The sequence below is a fragment of the Carcharhinus amblyrhynchos genome, chromosome 17 (assembly GCF_965287045.1).
Source record: "Carcharhinus amblyrhynchos chromosome 17, sCarAmb.v2.hapA, whole genome shotgun sequence".
Classification (NCBI taxonomy): domain Eukaryota; kingdom Metazoa; phylum Chordata; class Chondrichthyes; order Carcharhiniformes; family Carcharhinidae; genus Carcharhinus; species Carcharhinus amblyrhynchos.
Window position 1 is genome coordinate 51,780,722 of NC_137340.1, and position 27,724 is coordinate 51,808,445.

Here is a 27,724-nt window from a genome sequence, read left to right on the forward strand (position 1 = left end):
ACCTGACTCCCCAGACCATTACCCTGACTCTTCGGATTACTGGTCTCGTAGAAAATATCATTGCCTCCATTTGGAACAAGACAATGGAGGGCTGTGGGGAGTGCAAAGGGAGTGGGACTTACTTTAATAGGTCTTTCAAAGAACTATCTTTGATGCCCAAGTGGCCTCCTTCTGTGCTCTATGATTCATTGCTTGAGGAATGCCACATTACAATGAGATGTTCTTAAACAATTCTCAAGACTTGGTGGGTCCTGTGTTGATGATAGGGCTGCCTGATCTCTTTGGATGTATTCCAGAAGCTTCCATCTTGTGACTTCCCACATCAAAGTGCCCTGCCCCACATTCCCAACAATCGTCCACCCTGTAGTTCCACTGCCTTCTCACAGCCAATTAGAAAGCAAATAGGCGCTTCGTTATCCAATTGGATGACCAATGAGAAGTTAATCAAACAACTTTCTTTCTCCCATCTTAAATCAATTTATTCAAAGAAAATGCAAGCAAAGGATTTCTTTAATGGCCACTCTGATTTTTCTCCAACAATGTCAATCATCCTCGTGTTCTATGTGGAGATGAACTGCCAATCCCTGAAGATTCCAGGGCAAATCTGGAGGGTTTGCAACACCAGCTTGTCTGGGACAGGGAAGAGGAGAGATGTCCTTTTGCGATGTTAGGATGAATAATTATTCTTCAGATTTTTTTGATTATCTTCAGGAATCTGCAAGATATTTATATAAAACTTCCCCAGGAGAGTAATTAGTAGAGTCTACAGTAATCTACGTCACTACCCATTGTGGGAAAGAAATGAGTTTGATGGGCCTAATGGCTATTTCTCATTCAATGCGTTTCTACACATTCAGAGGCGGCACAGTGGCTTCACAGCGCCAGGGACCCAGGTTCCATTCCGGTTTGGGTCACTGTCTGTGCAAAGTCTACACATTCTCCCCGTGTCTGCATAGGTTTCCTTTAAGTGCTCCAGTTTCCTCCCATAGTCCGAAAGACATGATGGTTAGATGCTAAATTCTCCCTCAGTGTACCCAAACAGGCGCCGGGGTGTGGCAACTCAGGGATTATCACAGTAACTTCATTGTAGTGTTAATATGACACTAATAAATAGGGGATTATCACAGTAACTTCATTGTAGTGTTAATATGACAATAATAAATAAAACTAAATGTGCTGCTATCCATATATTTCTCTTCAATAAATCCACAGTGTTCAGTCCTGAAGTTAGTGTGGAAAAAAATGACCACATAAAATATATCTTTAATGCAGAAAACAACACATATTTACTTAAGTGGACACATTTTACAAATACAAACATTGAAAATATTGAAATACAATCAACTTAATTCTCACAGAGATACAATAACAGGAGAAGGCCATTCAGCCTCTCAATCCTGTTCTGCCATTCATTTCGATCTTGCCTGATCTGCATCTCAGCTCTATTTACCGATGTAGCTTCTATATTACTTGGTTACCTTACTCAACAAAACTCCATCAAACCCAGAAATAAGCAAATTACTGCGGATGCTAAAATCCAAAACAAGAACAGAGAATGTTGGAAAAACTCAGCAGGTCTGACAGCCTGTGTAGGTGATGTGGAGATGCTGGCATTGGACTGGGGTAGGCATAGTAAGAAGTCTTACAACACCAGGTTAAATTCCAACAGGTTATTTGATAGCACGAACTTTCATGGCACTGCCCCTTCATCAGGTGAGTGGAGGATTGGGTTCACAAACAGGGCATATAGACTTGCATTCCAACCATTATCTTGTGAATTGAGTCTGTGTCTATGTTTGTGAATCCAGTCCTGCACTCACCTGATGAAGGGACAGTGTTCTAAAAACTCATGCTACCGGATAAACCTGTTGAACTTTAACCTGGTGTTGTGAGATTTCTTGCTGAGCCTTTGTAGGGAGAGAGAACAGAATTAACATTTCGAGTCTGTTTGACCCTTCATCAGAGCTCTTCCAGGAGATGTTATAGGGGAACAAAGAAATGGCTGACCAACTAAATACTTACTTTGGTTCTGTCTTCACAAAGGAGGACACAAATAAATAATGTAACTGAAGTGTTGGGAACACAGGGTTAGTGAGAGGGCAGAAATCAATATTAGTAAAGAAATAGTTGGAGAAATTGGTGGGATTGAAGGCCAATAAATCCCCAGAGCCTTACAATATACATCCCAGAGAACTTAAGGAATTGGCCTGAGAAAGAATGGATGCATTGGTAGTCATCTTCGAAGATTCTATAGACTCTGGAAAAGTTCCTACAGATTGGAGGGTAGTCAATGTTACCCAACTAATTAAAAAGGGAGGTAGAGAGTAAACAGGGAACTATATACCAGTCAGCCTGATGTCGGTAGTGGGAAAAATGTTAGAGTCCATTATCAGTGATGTTATAGCAGAGTATTTGGAAAACAATGGTAGAATCGGACAGAGGCAGCGTGGATTTGCCAAAGGGAAAACATACATGACAAATCTACTGAAATTCTCGAGGATGTAACTGGTAAACTTGATGATGGGGAAGCCAGTGGATGTGGTTTTTGTGGACTTTCAGAAGGCTTTTGACAAAGTCCTACATAAGGAATTAGCATGTAAAATTAAAGTGCATGGGATTGGAGGTTGTGTATTGAGCTGGATAGAAAATTGGTTAGCAGACAGGAAACATCGAGTACGAAAAAATGAGTCTTTTTCCAAATGGCAAGCAATGATTAGTGGGGTATTGTAAGGATTGGTGCTGGGATCCCCACTTATTCACAATATATATTAATGATTTAGATGTAGGAATTAAATGTAATATCTCCAAATGTGAAGGTGACATTAATCTGCTTGGGAAGGTGAGCTGTGAGGAGAATGCTTCAGTGTGATTTTGACAGGCTGAGTGAGTGGGCAAGTACATGGCAGATGCAGTATAATGTGGATAAATTTGAGGTTTTGGTAGCAAAAACACAAAGGCAGATTATTATCTGCTATAGATTGAGAGAGGGGAATGTGCAACGAGACCTGGATGTCCTCGTACAGCAGTTGATGAAGGTAAGCATGCAGGTGCAGCAGGCCGTGAACAAGGCAAATGACATGTTGTCCTTTATAGCGAAAGAATGCGAGTACAGGAGCAGGCTTATCTTGCTGCAGTTATACAGGCCCTTGGTGAGGCATTAGGGGTTAAAAGGATCAAAGGAGGTGGGAACAAACTATTGAGTTGGATGATCTGCCATGATAATAATGAATGGTGGAGCAGCTGAAGAGAGACTAAATAGACTGGGTCTGTACTCGTTGGAGTTTAGAAGGATGAGGGGGGATCTTATAGAGACGTATAAGATAATGAAGGGGATGGATAGGGTAGACGTGGAGAGATTCTTCCCGCTCAGAAAGGACAGTAGGACTAGAGGGCACAGCCTCAAGATAAGGGGGGGGACAGTTTAGAACGGAGTTGAGGAAGAACTTCTTCACTCAAAGGGTGGTGAATCTCTGGAATTCTCTGCCTGTTGATGTGGTGGAGGCTACCTCGCTAAATATGGGCAAGGGAATTAAGGGTATATGGGGAGAAAGTGGGAAAGTGGAACTGAGCCAATTCAGATCAGCCATGATCTTATTGAATGGCGGGGCAGGCTCGAAGGGCTAGATGGCCTACCCCTGCTCCTACTTCTTATGTTCTTATTAGGTGTGTAGGGCAAATGGCCTAAACCTACTTCTAGATTCTATGTTTTCTATGATGAAGAGTCAAAGGGACTCTAAATATCAACACTATTTCTCTCTCCCTACAGATGTTGCCAGACCTGCTGGGTTTTTCCAGCATTTTCTGTTCTTCCATCAAACATAGGCCAGAAAATTTCAATCGGCCTGTAGCACCCACAGTGCGTTCCTGATTTCACTCTACCCATTGTGCAAAAAAATGCTTCCTAATTTCACCCCTACACACCTATCTCTAAATGTGAAGATTAGATCCACAACCAGAAGAAGTTGTTTCTTCCGCATCTACTCTAGCAAATTATTTGCGGCACTTCGATTAGATTATAACTAAAACTTCGAATCTCAAGGGAATACAAGCCAGGGTTATGCAAAGTGTCTTCATAATTTAACCCTCTAAACCACAATATCTTATCCAGGTGAAGTAACTTCTCATGAATCCCTGACTTCTACTCATCACATCATAGACAGCATCATATGTTTGCGATGTTCAAATCACATGTCTGTCACAGGTGTATAATATTGTTCTGTTATTCTGAAAGGCACGAATTATGATAAACTCGTTTTGCTTTATGAGTCTACTCTTAATTCTCCACCCCAACCCCTTTCCAAAACACCCAACATCAGTCAACGGTGACTAAATGTCAGGTCAACTTGGCTTTTGACTGACTAAACTGCTTGCGGTGTGGTATCCTGTGGCCATTAATGACAACAGAAGACAAAACATGACCCAATTGATGGCTCAATTGTTGGTTCCAGAGATATTTCCAGTCTTCCGGAAGGTTTATCTTGCTTTCGCGTGCTATACTTAGCAGCTATTTTGCTTGGACAAGTGCGTCTTTGGTATCCAGTTGCCACTGCTGTACCAGATCAATTGGAGTCTTCCCCTGCTAAAGTGGAAAGGAAACTCAAGGTGTAGCCACTGATTTTACTCAGGCAAACATGGCAGCCAATTTGTACAGAGTGACCTTCAAGCTTTCACACTCTGATCTCTAGGAAGATGTGCCCTAGTGAGTTTTATGAACCAGCGGCTTAATCCATTAAACATTACCAGAAAATGTAAGAATGACAGTTCGATATGAGATCACACCGGTTCCATCTCATTGATGTGGTGAGCCCAAACATTGGGAGAAGTCAGGGTGCGGTCATTTTTAAAATCTTTCTTGGGATACGCGTATTGCTGCCGATGCACTGGTTTTGGGTATTCTACTTACCCTTAATTACCCATGAATGAACCACCTTCTTGAACCAATGCTGCCCTTGTTGTGCAGGTGCTGTTGGGGAGGGAGTTCCAGGCTTTAAACCCAGCGACAATGAAGGAATGGCAATATATTTCCAAGTCAGGAATTCCCATGCGTCTGCTACCCTTGCCCTCATAGATGGTGGAGGTCAACTGTCTGGAAGATGCTGTCAGAGGAGCCTTGGTGAGTTGCTGCAATGCTTCTTGTAGATGGTACACATTCACCACTGTGAGTCAGTGGTGGAGGGAGTGAATGTTTATGGTGGTAAATTGGGTGACAATCAAATGGGTCCTTAATAACCCAATAAGACTATAGCTCTTCCTTACTTTCATAGAATCATAGAATAAAATCAGAATCGGAATCCCCACAGTGCAGAAGAGGCGGTTTGGCCCATCAAGTCTACACCCACTTTGACAGAGCATCTTATCCTGGCCCTCTCTCCTGCCCTATTCCCATAACCCCACACACTTCGCCATGACTAATCTATCTAACCTGCACATCTTGGGACACTAAGGGACAATTTAGCACAGCCAATCCAACTGACCTGGACAATGGGAAGAAACCAGAGCATCAGGAGGAAACCTACGCAGACACGGGGCGAACATGCAGACTCTGCACAGGCAGTGACCAAGCTGGGAATCAAACCCGGGTCATAAGAACATAAGAAATAGGAGCAGGAGTAGGCCATCTAGCCCTTCGAGCCGTCCCTGGTGTCGTGAAGCAGCAGTGCTAACCACTGTGTCACCATGCCACTTTTGATTTTAATTACCCTGCAATTTGGGGTGGGCTTAAGGATGTACCATCAGTGGATGGTCAGGTACCAGATAATACTGCTCCCAACAATCTCCATGAGAGAAAGACACATTGCATCATTTTTAACTCACTCATTCAGGCTCTGAGTGCAGTCATCCTGATCTCTTCCCCATTATCACAATGGTTAGCACTGCTGCCTCACAGCACCAGGAACTGGGTTCAGTTTTAGCCTCAGGTCACTGTCTGTGTTGCATTTGCACATTCTCCCCGTGTCTGCATGGGTTTCCTCTGGGTGCTCCGGTTTCCTCCCACATGCCAAAGATGTGCGGATTAGGTTGATTGGCCATGCTAAATTGACCTTAGTGTCAGGGCAATTAGCAGGGTAAATGTGTGGGGTTATGGGAATAGGGCCTGGTTGGCATTGTGGTCAGTGCAGACTCAATGGGTCAAATGGCCTCCTTCTCCACTGTAGGGATTCTATGATTCTATACCATAGAATCCATTAACTCTAAGCTCAGTGTTAGCTACCACTCCTTCTTCATTTTCATTCGTTCCCTCCCAACTCATGGTAATCCCCTACACGATGACTTCAGACCTGGAATCTTCTCAACAGGAAAGATCCCATGGGGAATACTTACCATATTTTTGGCTCTCAAATTAGCTCCTTGTAAAATAAGCAGCTTTGTTATCTTGTATCGGTTTAGTCGGACAGCATCATGCAATGCTGTATCTCCTTCCTGCAGAACAAAGAGAAAAAGGCAATGAGTCTCTGCTTTGCAACGCTTTGAACTTCCTTATCTCACCCCACCTTATTTCCCAACCCGTTTCTTCCACCTTTTAATTCCCTTTTCGTCTAACACCATTGATTTGCCTGACTGTTATCCAGCTACTTTCCAACTTCATATTGAATAACACTTACATCAAGTAAGCCCAGGGTTTGGAATTCACTGTGGCGTGGGGTGATTGAAGTAGAGAGTATTTCAGGAGAGGGAAAAGGCAACACAGGAATCTGAGGTCTGGTGGAGACAATCAGAGTAGGAGGAGGTTCTTTTTTGTATCCTTTCAAGGGATGTGGGCATCACCTTCTAACCAGCGTTTATTGACCATCCCTAATTGCCCTTGAGAAGGTGGTGGTGAGCTGCTTTCTTGAATCGCTGGTATACCTGTAATGCTATCAGGGAGGGAAACCCAGGATTTTGACCCAGTGGCAGTGAAGGAATAGCAATATATTTCCAAATCGGGATGGTGAGTAACTTAGAAGAACTTTAAAGTGTTCGCAGGTATCTGTGCTCTAATTCTGCTAGATGGTATAGTTTTGGGTCTTAGAAGGTGTTTCAAAGGAGCCTTGCTGAGTTGCTGCCATATTCCATCACACCCCTGACTTGTGTCTTGTAGATAGTGGACAGGCTTTTGGGATTTCACACAGAGTGAACTGAATTGGCTGAAGACTAGCATTTGTGTTACTGGAGACGTCTTGCTGAGGCTGAGATAGATCATTCGCTCGGCACTTGTGTGGAATGAATGTTACTTGCCACTCAACCAAGCCTCAATGTTTTCCGGGTCTTGCTGCATATGCTCATGGACTGCTTTAGTAGCTGAGGAGTCGCAGATAGTGCTGAACATTGTGAAATCATCAGCAAACAACCCCATTTCTGATCTTATGTTGGAGGGAAGGTCATTGATGAAGCAGCTGAAGGTGGTTAGGCCTGAGACACAACTTTGAGGGACTCCTGCAGTGTTGTCCTGGAATTGAGAGGATTGGCCTCCAACACCACAACCATCTTCCTTTGTGCCAGGCATAACTCCAACCAGCGGAGAGATTTCCTCCTCATTCCCATTGAAATCCAGTTTCGCTAGGGCTTCTTGATGCCACACTCAATCAAATGCTGCCTTGATGTCAAGAGAAGTCACCCTCACCTCATCTCTGGAGGTCAGCTCTTTTGTCCCTGTTTGTAACCAAGGCTGTAATGAGGTCAGGAGCTGAGTGACTGTGACAGAATCCAAACTGAGCATCAGTGAGCAGGTTATTGCTGGTTTCCAATGTGGGTGCCATAGGCATAGACATGGGTCAACGGTGGAGGAGGAAAAGCACATTGTTAAAATGGTGGCACGGGCTTGTTGGGCCGAAGGGCCTGTTTCCCGTGCTTTGTTGTTCTTTGTTCTTTGTTTAAGCACTGACATTGCCCAGGTGGCCGTGTTTCTCTGCTGTACATTCCATGGAATTTTCTTGAAGACTGGATTCTTGGTTTTTACCTGTATTTCTATCTGTGTTTTGTTCTGTCCTGTAGGGAGGGAGCACATTTTCTGATTTCCAGTTCCAATGTTGGGCCTCAGTGGAAACAGGAATCTGTGTTTCCTCTTTCCAGACACCAGTGAAACTGCTCTGGATTCCCAGGATTCCCTCCTTTTATTTTATTTGAGTCTCAAAATGGCCAATGGGACTGGAAGCAGCACAGTTTCAATGGGAATACATGAATTTGACACTGATTAGAAGCGGAATCTTTGGATAATCCTTCCTTACCTGACCAGGGGGTGCTTAAGTTCATTATTTTTTTCATAGAATCCCAACAGTGCAGAAGGAGGCTGTTTGGCCCATCGAATCTGCCACCCCAGGCCCTATCCCCACAATCCCACACATTTATCCTGCTAATCCCTCTAACCCACACATCCCGGGACACTAATTTAGCATGGCTAATGCACCTAACCCGCACATCTTTAGACTGTGGGAGGAAACCGGAGCACCCAGAGGAAACCCACACAGACACAGGGAGAACATGCAGACTCCACACAGACAAAGACCCAAACCAGGAATCGAACCCAAATCCCTAACGTTGTCAAGGAATAATATTATATTCTACCTGAGATACAATAGGAGCAGTAAGCTCTTCAGGGGCAAGCCTTGGGTGTTAGGATTGATGAGGAGGAGCTGCATTAGACATGAGCCTAGGCTCTGAGCAGGACTGCATCAGAGAAGGATTATTATCAGAGACCTGAGAGTTGATTATGCAGCTGCGAGATCTGTTTCATCAAAAATAAACCTTACCCTGTCCTTGGCGTTGATATCAATGCCACAAGCGAAAAGGTGCTCTACACATTCCGCATGTCCAGTCCTGGTCGCGACATGTAAAGGTGTACTCAGCAGCTGCAATCGAAGGGAGAGCAAATAACCACACAGCAACCTGAATATTAGCTGATTGGAATATTCTCCCAACATCTTCCCCCATTCCTATCACCATTAAACAGTGCTTAGAAACACAGAAGATAGGAGCAGGAAGAGGCCATTTGGCCTTTCGAGCCTCCTTCACCATTCATCACAATCATGACTGATCATCCAACACAATAGTCTCACCCTGCTTTCTCCCCATAACCTCTGATCCCATTCGCCCCAAGTGCTATATTCAGCTGCCTCTTGAATGCTTTGATTTTGATTTGATTTATTATTGTCATACGTATTAGTATACAGTGAAAAGTATTGTTTCTTGCGCGCTATACAGACAAAGCATACCGTACATAGAGAAGGAAAGGAAAGAGTGCAGAATATTACAGTCATAGCTAGGGCGAAGAGAAAGTTCAACTTAATGCAAGGTAAATCTATTCAAAAGTCTGACAGCAGCAGGGAAGAAGCTGTTCTTGAGTCGGTTGGTACGTGACCTCTGACTTTGTTATCTCTTTCCCGATGGAAGAAGGTGGAAGAGGGAATGTCTGTGGTGCGTGGGGTCCTTAATTATGCTGGCTGCTTTGCTGAGACAATGGCAAAATACATTCAATGTTTTGACATCAACTACTTCCTGTGGTAATGAATTCCACAGGCTTATCACTCTTTAGGAGAAGAAATGTCTCCTAATGTGATTAAAAAAAAGGACGGCATGGACAAGTTGAGATGAAGGGCATGTTTCATACTGTAAACTTCTATGACTCTATAACTCGAAGGTGGTTGTGAAAGTCGCTATGTAAATGCACTATAAAAGCAAAATGCTGCAGATTGCCAGAGATCTGAAATAAAAAAAAGCATGTTGGAAAAACTCATCAGGTCTGGCTGCATCTATGCAGAGTGAAACAGACTCCTCTTCAGAGCTGAGGCAGGTTGTGGCTTGGTAAGTCTGTGGAACAGTTCTGAAGAATCATACTGGACTTGAAAATTTGGCCAGAATTTTCCACCATTCATGTTGGCAGGAGGTCCCGCCGATGATGCATCCCTGCCGTGGGCTTCCTAGCATTACATGAGAAATTCCATCGATAGCATTGAGACCAGAAGATCCCACCACTGCCAATGGCAGGCCATCTCCACCGCAGTAGGTTGTGTGGAAAATCCTGCGCAATAACTCTGTTTCCCTCTGCATAGATGCTGCCAGATCTGCTGCTTTTTGCTTTCCCTGAGAGATTAACCTTTAGTTCCTAGAGACCCTGGCTGGGTAATACTGAGGGGGTTCAGAACCTTGTCTACCCATTTGTATAAACCTTCCAGCACAGGCCACTGGGGAATAGTCAGGGGCAGGACTCCCTCCTTCTCCTTGCTAGCTCCTTACTGAGGGTGCTGAGCCAGCTGTGACACAACCTTGTTGACACAGGTGAACTCAGCCCTGCCCTTTGACCTTTCAGGCCATGTGTACGCCCACCTGTCATTGTAATCAGCCTGGGGCCTATCCCTCACCTTGTCCTTGACATTCACAGTAGCTCCTTTCTTCTGCAAGATCTTGAGCACCTCCAGCCTCCCTCCTCGACAGGCCCAATGGATAGCTGCACAATCAAGCTGAAAGGACAGGATGAGGAAGAGGATTAATCCATGGCTGAAAGGCTTCAGGTAAGAAGTTTCACAACACCAGGTTAACATCCAACAGGTTTATTTGGTAGCACAAGCCACTAGCTTTCGAAGTGCTGCCCCCTCATCAGGTAAGACCTAATGAAGGGGCAGCGTGCCATAAGCTAGTGGCTTGTACTACCAAATAAACCTGTTGGACTTTAACCTGGTGTTGTGTGATTTCTTACTGTGTTTACCTCAGTCTAACGCCGGGATCTCCACATCAAGGCTTCAGGTTAACCAGATACCGAAAGGCCAACTTACCCTGGCTAACTCTTCAGTAACTCAAATCACAGCTCAGACACAGAATCATACAATCCCTACAGTACAGAAAGAGGCCATTCAGCCCATTGTGTGCGCACCGACTCTCCGACAGGACATCTTACCCAGGCCCAATCCCTGTCCTATCCCTGTAATCCCACATGTTTACAATGAACTTAGGTTTGAAAAGTTAGCTTTAGTGTGTTAAAACTGTACCGGAATCCCTGGCTCTTATTCATTCATCAGTTTTTTTTTAAACATAGAAGATAGGAGCAGGAGGAGGCCATTCGGCCCTTAGTGCCTGCTCCACCATTCATCATGATCATGGCGGATCATCCAACTGAATAGCCTAATCCTGCTTTCTCCCCATAACCTTCGGTCCCGTTCGCCCGAGTGCTATATCCAGCTGCCTTTTGGATACATTCGATGTTTTGGCATCAGCTACTTCCTGTGGTAATGAATTCCACAGGCTCACCACTCTTTGGGTGAAGAAATGTCTCCTCATCTCCGTCCTAAATGGTCTACCCTGAATCCTCAGACTGTGACCCCTGGTTCTGGACTCCCCCACCATCGGGAACATCCTCCTTGCATCTACCCTGTCTCGACCTGTTAGAATTTTATAAGTTTGTATGAGATCCCCCCTCATTCACTGGAACTCCAGTGAAAACAATCCTAACCTAGTCAATCTCTTCTCATACATCAGTCCCACCATCCCTGGAATCAGCCTTCATGATTTTGAACACCTGCCATTAGATCTTCCCTTAATCTTCTCTGATTGAAGGATAACTAAGTCTAAGCTAATATTACCAACCCAGATGAAAAACGTGATTTAGCAAGGCACCCTAATTTTGCTGAGCTGTTAATAGATAATTACAGAACTGGATAAAAGTGTGACTGGTGCTCTGCAGGGTATCTCTCCTGGAAAGAGGATGTGCATTTGTTAATATTGAGTGAATACAAGACCTAACTCAGGAGTGGTGCTAACCACTGTCCCTCACTCAGGTCTGACAGACACATACACAATGTGCCTGTAGTCAATGACTAACTTTATAGCCATTGATTGCAAGTTCTTGAAGATCCTTGATAAAGTCTTGTTGCGGCAGCATGGTGGCACAGTTGTTAGCAGTGCTGCCTCACAACACCAGGGACCTGGTATCAATTCCAGCCTTGGGTGACTGTCTATGAGGAGTTTGCACATTCTCCCCCATGTTTGCGTGGGTTTCCTCCGGGTGCTCTGGTTTCCTGCCACAGTCCAAAGATGTGCAGGTTAGATGGATTGGCTGTGCTAGGTTGCCCCTTAGTCTCCTAGGTTAAAGGGATTAGAGGAGTAAATGAGTGGAGTTCCAGGGATGGGGGAGAAGTGAATCTTGGTTATGTGTTTTGTCGGAGAATTGGTGCAGATCTGATGGGCCAAATGGCCTGCTTCTGCACTGTAGAGATTCTATAGAGATTCTACGATCAGTAGCATGAGTTACACCCTCCCTGGTCCAAACCCAGAGACCTGAGCACATAATCCAGGCTGACATTCCCAGAGCAGTGTTGAGGGAGAGCTGCACTGTCAGAGGTACTTGTTTCAGATAAAATATTAAACAGTGGCCAAAGGCAAGCCATCGCCTCCACACATCCGTGGGGAAAATGCTGCCACTTGTGTATCCTCTCAAGTGGACGTAAAAGATTTCAACGACACTATTTTGAAGGTGAGCGGGGAGAGCTCCCTGGTGTCTTGACCAATGTTTATCTCGTTGAATAGAATCAACTCATAGAATCCCAACAGTGCAGAAAGAGACAATTCAGCCCATCGAGACCATACCAACCACAATCCCACCCTGGCCCAATCCCCGTAACCCCATATATTTACCCTACTAATTCCCCTGAAACTAAGGGGCAATTTAGAATGGCCAATCCACCTAACCTGCACATCTTTGGAGTGTGGGAGGAATCTGGAGCACCTGGAGGAAACCCACACAGACACAGGGAGAATGTGCAGACTCCACAGAGACAGTCACAGTCTAGTTCTATACTCAGTGGAGTTTACAAGAATGAGGGGGGATATGATTGAAGCTTACAGAATACTGAGAGGCCTGGATAGAGTGGACATTGCAAAAAATGTTTCCACTGGGGGAGAGACTAGAACTCGAGGGCACAACCTCAGAGTGAAGGGATGCTCCTTTAAAACTAAGATGAAGAGAAATTTCTTTAGCCAGAGAGTGGTGAATCTGTGAAACTCATTATCACAGAAGGCTGTGGAGGCCGGGTCATTGAGTGTCTTTAAGACAGGGATAGATAGGTCCTTTATTAATAAGGGGATCAAGGAGAGAAGGCAGGAGAATGGAGATGAGAATCATATCAGCCATGATTGAATGACGGAGTAGATTTGATGGGCTGAATGGCCTAATTCTGCTCCTATGACTTATGGTTTTACCACATTGCTGATTTTGGGATCTTGCTGTGCACAGATTGGCTGCCCCATTTCCCTGCATTACAACAGTGACTGCACCCCATAAAATTACTTCACTGGGTGTAAGAGGATTTTGGACGTTCTTTGTTCTAAATGCAGATCCCTCTTTCCAGGTGGGACAGAAGCAAAGTTGAGGAATGGAACACTCACCCTGTCCCTGAAGTCAACATTTGCTCCTCCTTCCAGGAGTTTGTTCACAATGTCAGCGTGACCTTCTAGAGAGGCTCTGTGTAAAGCTGTCCGCTTAAACTATGGAGCAAAAGACATGAAAGAGAAACAGTCAGGCCAGAACACTGAGACAAAACATTCAGTCCAATTAGCTCTCCTGTTGTAGAGATCCAAAGCACACCAGAATATAACCAATTTCAAAGCAAATTGTTCCTGTCCATTTTATGATTAGATCTCAGGGTGTGATTAACAGGAACCTGGATGCATTTCTAACCATTTCTCATTGTCCCTGGTGTAGAGATTGATGTTATGATGAAGTGGAGTGTATGGCCCATTCAGAGACACTATAGGTTGATCATATAGTGAGGGATTGCAATCACACGTTGCCATGGGGTAAATATGATCAACAAGTTCACTTTATTGAGGGTTATTCGTGGGGCAGTTCGGTTTTGATGACAATAGAATCAGCTTTTCAGTTCAACTCTTTTCTGGTGTTAACCTGCATTAGCTGTGCCTCCCTCACTGAACCCACTCACACAGTGCGCACTCCACCATACACCCCATCCTGCCCTCAGCACGGTCTACCCAATCCCCCCAGTGACACCATTTTGAAGTAAAGCAGGGGTGTTTTCCCCGATATTCTGGTCAATTATTCCTCAACTAGCAGCACTAAAATAACAGGTTTTTGTGGGATCTTGCTGTGCGTAAACTATAGCATCATAGAATCCCTACAGTGCAGAAGGAGGACATTTGACCTTTCAAGTCTGCACCAACTCTCTGACAGCTTATCTTACCCAGGTCCTCTCCCCGTCCCTATCCTCATAACCTCAAACACTCACCAAGGCTAATCCCTCTAACCTACACATCTGGGAACACTAAGGGGCAATTTAGAACGGCCAATCCGCCTAACCTACACATCTTTTCACTGTGTGGGTGGAAACCGGAGCACCCGGAGGAAACCCACGCAGACACAGGGAGAATGTGCAAACTCCACACAGACAGTCACCCAAGCCGGGAATCGAACCAGGTTCCTGGCGCTGTGAGGCAGCAGTGCTAACCACTGTGCCACCGTGCTGCCCTGTGGTTGCTGTGTTTCCTGCATCACAACAGTGACTACACTTCAAAAGGTATTTCTTTGGTTGTGAAGCATTTTAAGATGTCCTGAACTCCATCTTTTTTTGTTACCAGAAGAATCTTCTGGTCTGCCAAAATCGCCCCCATCCCCTCCCCTCCACTGGTGGGATCCACAGCGATGGGGGAGTCAAGCCATGCAAAAGCCTCTGGACTTTGATGAGACCAGAGGATCCCACCAATGACCAACGCACCATCACATACATTGTGGGAAAACCCGCCACGGGGTGTGGTGTGGGTGGAAAATCTTGGCATATGTTCCTTCTTAGGATGGTTTGTTCAGTTATTAGATGCTACACAAATGCAGTATGTTGTTGTGCCGAAGGTGCATCCCCACCTGAATGACTCTGCTGCTACTCAACACCTCTACGCTATACAAAGTCTCAAATCTCCCTATCCCTGTAATCTCCTCCAACCCTACAAACTTCTGAGATCTCTGTGCTCCTCCAATTCCAGCCTATGACACATTAACCAATTCTCATTGCTCCACAACTGACGGCCATCACTTCCACTGCTTAGGATTTTAAATTTTTAGAATTTGCTTCGTAAGACTCTCAGCCTCTACACCTAGCCATCCCCTTCCTCCCCACCACTCCAATCCCCCACCCTGCACTTCCACCCCCAACCCCACCCTTCACCCTCAACCTTTAAGGTCCTTCTTTAAACCTCCCTCTTTGACCAAGTTTTTGCTCCTTTGTTCTAATATCTCCTAATCTTGGCCAATCATATTTAGTCTTTTAAGGATGCTGTGAAGTGCCTTGAGATGTTTCACTGCGTTGAAGGTGCTATATGAATGTTGTTGTTTTTGACCAGCTGGCAATGGTAAGCAGAAGTATTGCACAGATACACCAAAACTATGTCAGATTGATACTGAGTGGTGGCCAGGAATAGATGGAGCTACACTGGTGGGAAAACGGGATTAAAACAAATACAGGACATGATAATCACAGGAAAACAAGCTAAAATCCTGCACTGACCTCATCGCAGGCATCAGGGGAGCCTCCGTCTGCCAGGTACTTCTCGATAATTTTCATTTTTCCTTGCACTGCAGCACTTAGAAACATCGGAACTTCAACAGGACCAGTCTGGAAAAGATAATCATTCTCTGACCATCAAATTTTCTCTCAGACAGAATCTCACCATCAGAATTTCTCTCAGACAGAATCTCACCACTGGAATCTCTCTCAGTCAGAATCTCACCATCAAAATCTCTCAGACAGAATCTTATCATCAGAATCTCTCTCAGATCGAATCTCACCATCAGAATCTCTCCCAGGGAGAATCTCACCATTAAAAATCCTCTCAGTCAGAATCTCACCATCAGAGTCTCTCAGATAGAATCTCACAATCAGACTCTCAGCATCAGAATCTCTCGGACAAAACTCTTTCCTCCAAAAAGCAGCCACACCACTGGGATTCTCAGCACTCAACATGTTGATAGAACCAAGATGTATGCAATATTGATCACTTCCTTTGGGAAAAGAGGTAAATGCATTGGACAAATTCAGAGAAGATTTATTGGACTAATACCTGGAACAGGTGAGTTGTCTTATGAGGAGGAGTTAGATTGTAACCAGTCATGTTTGGAAGAGTAAGAGGCGACTTGACTGAAGCACGTAAGGAAGTCCTAAGGGTTAGTGACAGGGTGGATGTGGAGGGGATGTTTCCTTTTGAGAGAATCTAGAGTCACTGTTTAAAAGGAGGTGTTGTCCTTTTAGGACCGAGATGAGAAATCTTTTCTCTCAGCAGGCTTTGAGTCTCTGGAACTCAAAAGAGTCTCCAAAGATGTACAGGTTAGCTGCATTGGCCATGCTAAATTGCACCTTAATATCCTGAGATGCATAGGTTAGAGGGATTAGCGGGGTAAATATGTGGGGTTGCGCGGATAGGACCTGGGTGGGATTGTTGTCAGTACAGACTCGATGGGCCTCTTTCTGTGTTGTAGGGATTCTATCATTCTATGAAAAGGCAGTGGAAGTAGTGTCGTTGAATACATTTAAGGCAGAGCGAGATAGATTCATGACGAACAAGGGGGTGAAAAGGTTATCTATCACCCTAACCCTACCCCACTGTGAGCAGTAATTCACCTTGTGTGAATAAATTGAGAGAATGTCGAGGAAAAGTGTGAATTGTTCACTCACTGATGTCACAACGCGTATATCTGGCCTTGTATCTATTTTTTAAACAATACACTTACTACTTCCTCTGGTTCCTTCTCTGGTTCAGGAGGTGGAACCTTTTTCCTGTTCCTCCTTTTCTTTCGGAGTTGAATTAAATTCTCAATGCCTCCCATATCGATTATTTCTTGACGCAGATCCCGCGAAGTCTTCCTCACTCGTTCTTCACTCTACAACAAGAACAGCAGAAGAAAGGTCACTCTGCCTCAGCCAGTCTTTCCGGCTGCCCATTTTGACAGGGGAATAAACTTTCCCACTGGTTGGGAAAATAAGGAAGCTGGGATGTGAACTGTATATCAGAAGGAGAGTGGCAGAGAGGACTGAGAGAGAGAGAGAGAGATTACAAGAAAGGGAAATGAGAATGAACAAAAGGAGAAAGAATTTCGACAATGTTTGATGGGGACAGTGTAGAGGGAGCTTTACTCTGTATCTAACTCCGTGCTGTACCTGTCCTGGGAGTGTTTGATGGGGACAGTGTAGAGGAAGCTTTACTCTGTATCTAACTCCGTGCTGTACCTGTCCTGGGAGTGTTTGATGGGGGGACAGTGTAGAGGGAGCTTTACTCTGTATCTAACCCCGTGCTGTACCTGTCCTGGGAGTGTTTGATGGGGGGACAGTGTAGAGGGAGCTTTACTCTGTATCTAACCCCGTGCAGTACCTGTCCTGGGAGCGTTTGATGGGGGGACAGTGTAGAGGGAGCTTTACTCTGTATCTAACTCCGTGCTGTACCTGTCCTGGGAGTGTTTGATGGGGACAGTGTAGAGGGAGCTTTACTCTGTATCTAACCCCGTGCAGTACCTGTCCTGGGAATGTTTGATGGGGACAGTGTAGAGGGAGCTTTACTCTGTATCTAACTCCGTGCTGTACCTGTCCTGGGAGTGTTTGATGGGGACAGTGCAGAGGGAGCTTTACTCTGTATCTAACCCCATGCAGTACCTGTCCTGGGAGTGTTTGATGGAGACAGTGTAGAGGGAGCTTTACTCTGTATGTAACCCTGTGCTGTACCTGTCCTGGGAGTGTTTGATGGGGATAGTGTAGAGGGAGCTTTACCCTGTATCTAACCCTGTGCTGTACCTGTCCTGGGAGTGTTTGATGAGGGACAGTGTAGAGGGAGCTTTGTTCTGTATCTAACCCCGTGCTGCACCTATCCTGGGAGTGTTTGATGGGGACAGTGTAAAGCTCGCTTTACACTATTTAACCCCATAATCCCCTACTCAACCAATACCATCAAGCCAGGGAATCAACCCTGGTTCAATGGAGAGAGCAGGAGGCCATGCCAATAGCAGCACCAGGCATACCTAAAAATGAGGTGTCAACCTGGTGAAGCTGCAACACAGAGCTACTTACATGCCAAATAGCATAAGCAATAAGTAATAAACAGAGCTAAGCAATCCTACAACCAACGTATCAGGTCTAAGCTCTGCAGTCCTGTGGCATCCAGTCGTGAATGGTGGTGGACAATTAAACAACCCACTGGGGGAGGAGGCTCCACAAATATCTCCATCCTCAATGATGGAGGAGCCCAGCACATCTGTACAAAATATAAGGCTGAAATATTTGCAACAATCTTCAACCAGAAGTGCCAAGTGAATGATCCATCTCTGGGCTTCTTCCGAAGGTGCCCAGAATCACAGATGCCAGACTTTAGCCAATTCGATTAACTCCTCCTTGTGGTATCAAAAAATGGCTGAAGGCACTGGATACTGCAAAGGCCCTGACAATATTCCAGCAATAGTACTGAAGACTTGTGCTCCAGAGCTTGCCAGGCCCCCTACCCTAGCTGTTCCAGTACAGTTACAACACTGACATCTATCTGGCAATATGGAAAATTGCCCAGGTATGACTTGTTCACAAAAAGCAGGACAAATCCAATCTGACCAATTACCACCCAATCAGTCTAATCTCGATCATCAGTAAACTGATGGAAGTGCTCATTAACAACGTTATCAAGTTCAATTACGCAGCAATAACCTGCTCAGTGACACCCAGTTTGGGTTCTGTCACTCAGCTCCTGATCTCATGGTTCAAACATGGAAAAAGTGTTGAACTCCAGGGGTGAGATGAGAGTAACAGCCTTTCAATCAAAGCAGCATTTGACCGAGTGTGGCATCAAGAAGTGGGATCAATGGGAATCAGGGGAAAAACTCTCCTCTGGTTGGAATCATACCTGGTGCAAAGGAAGATGGTTATGGTGGTTGGAGGTCAATCATCTCAGCTGCAGGACATAGAACATCGAACATTACAGCGCAGAACAGGCCCTTCGGCCCACGATGTTGCGCCGACCAGTTAAAAAACAATGACCCTCTAACCTAAACCAATCCCTTTTCATCCATAAACCTATCCACGGATCTCTTAAATGCCCCCAAACTAGGCGCATTTACAACTGCAGCAGGCAGGGCATTCCAATCCCTCACCACCCTCTGGGTAAAGAACCTACCCCTGACATCCGTCCTATAACTACCCCCCCTTAATTTAAAGCCATGCCCCCTCGTGCTAGCTTTCTCCATCTGAGGAAAAAGGCTATCACTGTCCACCCTATCTAAACCTCTAATCATCTTATATGTTTCAATAAGATCCCCTCTTAGCCGCCTTCTTTCTAGCGAAAACAACCCCAAATCCCTCAGTCTCTCCTCATAGGACCTCCCCTCCATACCAGGCAACATCCTGGTAAACCTCCTCTGCACCCTCTTCAAAGCCTCCACATCCTTCCTATAATGTGGGGACCAGAACTGCACACAATACTCCAAGTGCGGCCGCACCAGAGTTGTGTACAGTTGCAACATGACGCTGCGACTCCTAACTTCAATCCCCCTACCAATAAACGCCAAGACACTGTATGCCTTCTTAACAACCTTATCTACTTGATTCCCTACTTTCAGGGATCTATGTACACATACACCTAGATCCCTCTGTTCATCCACACTATTCAGAGTCCTCCCGTTAGCCCTATACTCGACACATCTGTTATTCCTACCAAAGTGAATTACCTCACACTTCTCCGCATTAAACTCCATCCGCCACCTCTCGGCCCAGCTCTGCAACCTGTCTAAGTCACCTTGCAAACTACGACACCCTTCCTCACAATCTACCACACCTCCGACTTTGGTGTCATCAGCAAATTTACTGATCCACCCAACTATACCCTCATCCAGATCATTAATAAAAATTACAAACATCTCTGCAGGAGTTCCTCAGGATAGTGTCTGAGATCCAACCATCTTCAGTTGCTTCGTCAATAACCTTCCTTTCATCATCAGGTCAGAAGTGGGGATGTTCACTGACGATTGCGCAATGTTCAGCACCATTCACATTAACCCAGATACTGAAGCAGTCCATGTCCAAATGCAGCAAGACCTGGACAATATCCAGGCTTGTGCTGACAAGTGACAAGTAACACTTGTGCTACTCATGTGCCAGGCAACGACCATCTCCAATAAGAGGGAATCTAATGATTGCCCCTTGACATTCAGTGGCATTATCATCACTGAATCCCCGCTATCAACATTCTGGGGGTTCTCATTGAGCAGAAACTGAGCTGGACTTGCCATGTAAATACTGTGCCTACAAGAACAAATCAGAGGCTAGGAATCCTGCTGTAAGTAACTCACTCCTGATTCGCCAAAGCTTGTGCCATAAGGCACAAGTCGGGAGTGTGATGGAATATTAGCATTCGCCTGGATGGGTGCAGCTCCAACAACACTCAAGAAGCTCAACACCATTCAGGACAAATCAGCTGGCTTGATTACCATCCCTTCCACAAACATCCACTCCCTCCACCACAGATGAACAGCAGCAGCTGTGTGCACCATCTACAAGATGCACTGCAGGATCTCACCAAGGTTCCTTAGGTAGCACCTTCCAAACCCATGACCATTTCCATCTAAAATGACAAGGGCAGCAGATACCTGGAAACACCGCCCTCTGGAGGTTTCCTTCCAAGTCACTCACCATCCTTACTTGGAAATATATCGCTGTTCTTTCACTGTCACTGAGTCAAAATCCTAGAATTCCCTCCCTAACAGCACTATGGGTGTACCTACACCTCAGGGACTGTAACGGTTCAAGAAGGCAGCTCACCCACTATCTTCTCAAGAGCAATTAGGGATGGACAATGAATGCTGGCCTAGCCAGCAACACCCACATCCCATAAATGTATTTTAAAAATGCATTCAGATCTAACACCACAGCCAAGAAACAAAATATACCTTTGTGATAACCCCAGTGATCTGCATGGGGGATAACTAATTGACCTCCCAGTTGGGCTTATTGAATACGAGCTCCCTGGGGTTTGGTAATTAGCAAATCAGGTGGAGCTGGTATAGCGAACCCTGTATAAAGCAAGACTCTGAGAGGGTCCATTAACCCCTGTGTCCCAATTGGGACCTGTTGTGTTCACCACAGTCTCCTGGTTATTGTTTATTTTCATTTTGTGCAATGAAAGGACTTTTCCTTCTAAGTGATTTCTGGGCTGGAACTCTACCGCCTCGTCCGCCACGGAACCGGCGCAGGGAAGGGTCCACCAACGAAATCTCCATTGATCTCTGGCAGGAATTTCCATTCTCGCCCAAGTGAGGCTGTAAAATCCTGCTCCTGGAGTTATTATAACCCCAATCTCCTGCTCTGACCTCCACGATAGAAAAAAATAGTGATAGAAGCGAGGATTAGTCAGCCCTGCTCCCGGGGGATGTTCAAAACAGTGCAGCCTCGTAAACTTCACTTTGGACAAATAATTCACTGCGAGGCTGTGGTGACAGCTGAGATTTCAAGCACCAATCCATCACTGTCAACCTCCACTGCCCTCACAATGAACTTATATAATACCTGTTTTTGACAGGCCACACGGGGTGATTTGTCATACATGACAAAATGCAAATCTCTGAGGAACTTGCCGTCTCATCCTAGTACCTGCCTAGTTTCATTCCGTTCACCAAAGTGAGAAGGTTTCACTCTCTTCATTTTATTCCCTTGAGGAAGACAGAGCCACCTCAGGATTAGGAGTCAGCCATTTTGAACTGAGGTGAGGAGAGATTCCTTTACTCAGAGGGTTGTGAATCTTTGGAATTTCCTCTGCTGGTGGATGTTCGGTCATTGAGTATACTCAGGACAAAGATTGAAAGAATATTGGGCACTCAGGGAATTATGAGACAGAGTGAAAAAGTAGAAGACCACCCATACTGCACACTGTAACTCTTACTTTTATATTCCTATTTAAAGCCCAGGGCCTGAATTTCCTGTTCCCCTGCTAGCAAGCTTTTTAGTTGCATGGGGGAGGGGGGTGGGAAATTGCGAGAACGGGATTCCCTCTGCATTGTGTTGTATGTTGGGGCGGGCAAGGCCTTGGACGGGACATTCACTCTTGCCCTAATTGAGGCTCTTGAGTGGCCAGTTGCAGGCCTTGAATTTCAGGAGGGTTTCTTGGGCGGAGGGAAGCTCTCAAATGAATGGGTTTGGGATGTGTGGGGAGGGAGAGAGGTGCCTCCATCAGAGGCCCTCCTCCCCTCTTTAAGGTTTGGCAGCTGCTGGACCTCTTTCCCACTCTGGCCTCTCCCCAATACCCCAATCAGCCACCTTCCACCGTCCCATCAAGGTGAGGTGAAGGATGAATCCTCTCTGCTCTGCTCAGACTGGTTGATCCCAATCTCAGGAGGGCATCAGTTTTCCATTTTCCACACCACTCACTCTCAGAGTGATTACATCACATTGTTTAGCACAGAGGAGGCCATCTTCACAGTGACTTGGAGCAAGGAACAGTGAGTCCACCTCAATAGGTTTAGCAGAGTTTTGTGTCTTCAGTTCAGTGGGCCGGGGGGAGGGGGGATATGCTGTGGGGGGCAGGTCCTGGTGTGTAAAACCCCGCAGCACTCGGTGCTTTCCACCACTGGTTGGGGATCTAGAGTTGGACACAGCAGGTGCAAGTTTTACTGGTATTGAAATAAACCCAAAGGTCAGTAAGTGAATCAGTAAAACAGCTGCTGAATAAAGCTGCCACATATTTCAGACTACATTCCGACTGATTGTGGGGAAGAAATTTCATTGTGACCTGACTACTGTTTCCATGGTTACTGGTTGGTCTCCATTAGTGATACAGAGCATTGTGTGTGGGAGGTGTTTCCCTATCGTGTCGACACCCACTGTATCGGGTCATTCATTGCTCGCTTGCGACAGTCCCAAACTGTGAGGATACCCATGACTCACTGCAGTGACTGGGTCATGTGACTCACTGCAGCGACACCAGGTCACGTGACTCACTGCAGCGACACCAGGTCACGTGACTCACTGCAGCGACACTGGGTCACGTGACTCACTGCAGCGACACTGGGTCACGTGGCTCACTGCAGCGACACTGGGTCACGTGGCTCACTGCAGCGACACTGGGTCACGTGGCTCACTGCAGCGACACTGGGTCACGTGGCTCACTGCAGCGACACTGGGTCACGTGACTCACTGCAGCGACACTGGGTCACGTGACTCACTGCAGCGACACTGCGTCACGTGGCTCACTGCAGCGACACTGGGTCACGTGGCTCACTGCAGCGACACTGGGTCACGTGACTCACTGCAGCGACACTGGGTCACGCGACTCACTGCAGCGACACTGGGTCACGCGACCGACACTGGGTCACGTGACTCACTGCAGTGACATTGGGTCACGTGACTCATTGCAGCAACACTGGGTCACGTGACTCACTGCAGCGACACTGGGTCACGTGGCTCACTGCAGTGACACTGGGTCACGTGACTCACTGCAGCGACACTGGGTCACGTGGCTCACTGCAGCGACACTGGGTCACGTGACTCACTGCAGCGACACTGGGTCACGTGACGCACTGCAGCGACACTGGGTCACGCGACCGACACTGGGTCACGTGACTCACTGCAGTGACATTGGGTCACGTGACTCACTGCAGCGACACTGGGTCATGTGACTCACTGCAGCAACACTGGGTCATGTGACTCACTGCAGCGACACTGGGTCATGTGACTCACTGCAGCAACACTGGGTCACAAACAAAGAACAGCACAGCACAGGAAACAGGCCCTTTAGCCCTACAAGCCTGCGCTGCCCATTTTAACACTCAGTGAGTGCTTTATTCAAGTCTTTCATCGATCGTCGATGTTTTTGTCTACCTCTAGTGGAACTCCACAATAAAGGAGGTGCAAATTTAGGGAATTATATGTGCGCCAGATTAAGCGAGATCCAATTCAGGGACAATTTATTGACACCAATCAGCCTAAAAAGCACGTTTTTGGGATGTGGGAGGAAACCGGAGGACCCGGAGAAAACCCACTCAAGCACGGGGAGAACGTGAAAACTCCCACAGACATTGATCCAAGCCGGAGATCCGAGCCAGGCCCCTGTAACTGTACAAAAGACAGTGATAGTCACTGAGCTGACGTGTTGCCCATCAATCGGTCCAGATTAAGCATACACTAACAGACGTGAAGCACTAGGCAACTGTCGAAGCAACATCCAAGAGCAGCCCTTGCACGACCCACCGTGTGTATGCCCCTTGTTGGCCTACAAGATAGACCGAATCGCCTATGGATGTAAAAGGAGACATCAATAAACATAAATAGACATACAACAGGCTATACAGACAGTGTTGGAAGATCCCCAATAACTCCAACGTAAGTGACAAGGTGAGCCTTAAACTTTGCTGGACAACTGATAGGAATCTGTTAATTCCCAGGAATTGTCCTGAGGTTTTTGATCTTCAACTACAACATTCTTTTGTATCCCTCCATCTCCAGTCTGCTCATGTGACTATCCACGTAAGTCTTAAACAACCCTCGCGTGTCCGCCTCCACCACCCTACTTGGCAATGCAAAATGTCCCTCTGACATCTGAGTTATACCTCGCCCCTCTCACCTTGAGCCTGTGACCCCTTGTGACTCACTGCAGCGACTGGGTCACGTGACTCACCGCAGCGACTGGGTCACGTGACTCACTGCAGCTACTGGGTCACGTGACTCACTGCAGCTACTGGGTCACGTGACTCACTGCAGCAACACTGGGTCATGTGACTCATGGCAGTGACACTGTCACGTGACTCACTGCAGCGACACTGGGTTAAGTGACTCACTGCAACAACACTGGGTCACGTGACTCACTGCAGCGACACTGGGTCATGTGATTCACTGCAGTGACTGGGTCATGTGATTCACTGCAGCAATAATTTATCACATGACTCAGTGTAATGCTATTTTAAATCATCTGACATACTGTTGTGATACTGTATGAAATGACATACTGTTACAATACTGTCTCATATGACTCACACTGCAGTGATACTCTATCACATAATCCAATTTGTTGACTTTGTTCAATGACAGTCACATTTCAGAGAAGGTTTCATGTGTCTCAGTGGTGGGACTGAGCGATAATTACCTTTACTGCCTGAAATCTGCTGCTGTTTTTCAGCTCCCTGTATTTCTCTTTTTCCAAACCCGCTTTGTCCATGTCTCTGATTGCCAGCTTGGCACATTGGGGTTTCTAGAAAAGTAGGGGCAGATAAAAGCGTTTTAGTTTTTGCATTTTATTGGGACACAGCAATCTTTCCATTATGGAGTTTTTAAATTCAGCAATTGCTCCTCTTTCAGCAGAGATGCTTTTCTGTGTCAACCAGCAAATATAACAGATGAGCCAGTCAATTATCATGTTACCACTCGTGGGATCTTGCTGTGCACAATTTGACTGCAATGTTTGCTGATATCACAACAGTGACTGCACTGGGATGGTCAGCCTGGGATTATGTGACCAAAGTCTCTGGAGTGAGACTTGAATCCACAGTCTTCTGACTCAGAGGTGAGAGTGAACCATCGAAAGGTTACAGTGCAGAAAGTGGCCATTCAGCCCATCATATCTGCGCTGGTCAAAAGAGAGAAGAAAGAATCTAGCTGCTATCAGTGCTCCCCACAGAGTCACAGCTGACATCAAAATAGTTACCAGTGGAAGGTGAGAGATCTACAAACACAGCAATTTCCAAGCTTATCAATTATGGAGTGGAACTACACGTGCAAATAAACTCATGCTATCACAAAGTGTGTAATCATCCTAATTCTACAAACATCTAGGATCATTAAAACACTCTGCAGTGGATCTGACTAACCCGTGAGACCAGCACCTCTCAATCTCCCACCCTATCAAAATCTCTTTCCAAATGCTCTCTCACTATCCATCTCCCTAAATCATCAAAGATAAAAGTAAAATACTGCAGATGCTGGAATCTGAACCTGAAACAGAAAATGCTGGAAAATCTCAGCAGGTCTGACAGCATCCTGACTTGAAAAAATGGCTCTATTCTCTCTCCACAGATAAAATCAGACCTGCTGAGATTTTCCAGCATTTTCTGCATTTGTTCCGGCCCACTCTCCGAGCAATGCTGTGAGATCTGGAACCTTCTGGGCTCTCAGTCTCTGACTAAGCCTACTTCTGGAGTTGCTGCTGAGCTCAAGATGTAATTTGGGATTCACGTCTTTGACTCCTTTAAGGACTTTTAGTGATTGGCTAATATCCCTGTCCTTCAAGTCTTCTCTTTTAAACCCCAGTGGATGTTATCTGCACTTTGATTCAGGACAATGGGATGGAGAGGAGGGAGTGGGGAGGGGAGTGTTGGTTTATCTGGTTCACTCCTGCGATATCCTAGGCAGGATAATTCAAACGGGGGTGGGGGGAGGGAAGAGAGTAAATAATCTTTTCCCAGAGTATCTCCAACCCATCGGCTTACCTTAAGGCCACCAACTAGAATTCCAAGCCCTGAAGATGCTACTAATTATCAAAGATTCACATCTTCCATTGATGGATTCATCATTTGAGACATACTGCTGAGTCTTAAGGTACAAAAGGAAACAATTCAACGCATCATGTCAATACTGGCCCTTTGAAAGAGTTATCCAACAAATCCCACTTCTCTGTGTTTGAGCATCTTGGTTGCTATAAAGGAGTCACGAGTTCTGCTTCTTTATAGACAGTACGGTACTGCAGTGGTTAGCACTGCTGCCTCACAGCGCCAGGGACCCGAGTTCAATTCTGGCCTCGGGTCACTATCAGTGTGGAGTTTGCACATTCTCCCCATGCCTGCATGGGTTTCCTCCAAGTGCTCCGGTTTCCTCCCACAGTCCAAAGATATGCGGGTTAAGTGGATTGGCCGTGCTAAATTGCCCCCACTGTCAGGGGATTAGCAGGATAAATAAGTGGGGTTACGGGAATAGGGCCTGGGCGGGATGTGGTCAGTGCAGACTTGATGCACCACAGGTGTTCTATGATAAATTACTTTGATTTCCGTGATCCACACACAATTCTGCTCCAACAAACAGTGCCACTTGTAGCCCCTTTACATATCAGTATTTCTGTTGAATAATTGATAAATTAGGACTTAGTTGGAAGGTCTGTTAACCCATTCCTATCACTCTGCCCTTTACTTTCCCATTTAAATCCTTTCCACTCCCAGTAATTATCCAAATCCCTGAAGTTTCCATTGTTTATTTGCATTCCATAATAAATACCTCCTGCTCCGTTCTCTCCAACCTCTCCTTTAGTTCCACCTTGTCGATCACTGAGCTGACTTCCGCATCCACGTTCATGCCTGGTGCGTCCTGCATGGCACAAAAGAGAGAGAGAAAGTTGGCACTTTCTTGTGATCGGCGCAGGAGAGGGGGCTCCTGTGCTACAAGGACTCAGAGTGCCTCCCGAGAGGTTTATAACTGCTGGCTGGCTGGGCAGCGTGTGGGCAGGGAGGGGAGTGGGTGGGAGGTGGGGTCTTGCCTCTCTGTCACGCTGATCGACAGGTGGCCCCTGAGAATATATATGCACCCAAACCAGCTCTGGCATGGCTGGTTGGGTTGGTCATGTTGATTTGGTGGGGGGGGGGTGGGGGAGGTGAGGTGGGGGGGAGGGGGGTGGATTGCAGTTGTCTGGGCACAACTTTGGAAACCAGCTCTGACATGCAGGGAATGCAATGACTTTGAGGTCATTGAGCAAGCTCATTGCCATAGCGAGGTAGCACAATTATGTAATAAAATGACACACACAACGAGGGCTTGTAAAT

General features: G+C 46.0%; 1 protein-coding gene across 1 annotated transcript; it reads right to left on the reverse strand.

Annotated features, from left to right (window-relative positions):
- Positions 1-3,644: 3,644 nt before the first annotated feature.
- Positions 3,645-27,341, reverse strand: ankrd2 (ankyrin repeat domain 2 (stretch responsive muscle)). The gene is made up of 9 exons (XM_080205328.1): positions 27,183-27,341; positions 25,066-25,170; positions 16,697-16,846; positions 15,477-15,584; positions 13,351-13,449; positions 10,335-10,433; positions 8,727-8,825; positions 6,322-6,420; positions 3,645-4,579 (listed from the first exon to the last, which is right to left on the reverse strand). Exons 1-9 carry the CDS (start codon positions 27,276-27,278, stop codon positions 4,505-4,507), a joined length of 930 nt encoding a protein of 309 aa, XP_080061454.1. The 5' UTR covers positions 27,279-27,341; the 3' UTR covers positions 3,645-4,504.
- Positions 27,342-27,724: the final 383 nt, after the last annotated feature.

What these genes read in the sequence shown, in the direction of transcription:
- ankrd2 (XM_080205328.1), bottom strand. Translation starts at nt 27,278, where the DNA reads ATGCAGGACGCACCAGGCATGAACGTGGATGCGGAAGTCAGCTCAGTG. An exon ending in TGGAGAGAACGGAGCAGGAG is followed by an intron (nt 25,171 to 27,182) that starts GTATTTATTATG and finishes CTACTTTTCTAG; the next exon opens with AAACCCCAATGTGCCAAGCT. An exon ending in CCCCTGATGCCTGCGATGAG is followed by an intron (nt 13,450 to 15,476) that starts GTCAGTGCAGGA and finishes TTTGCTCCATAG; the next exon opens with TTTAAGCGGACAGCTTTACA.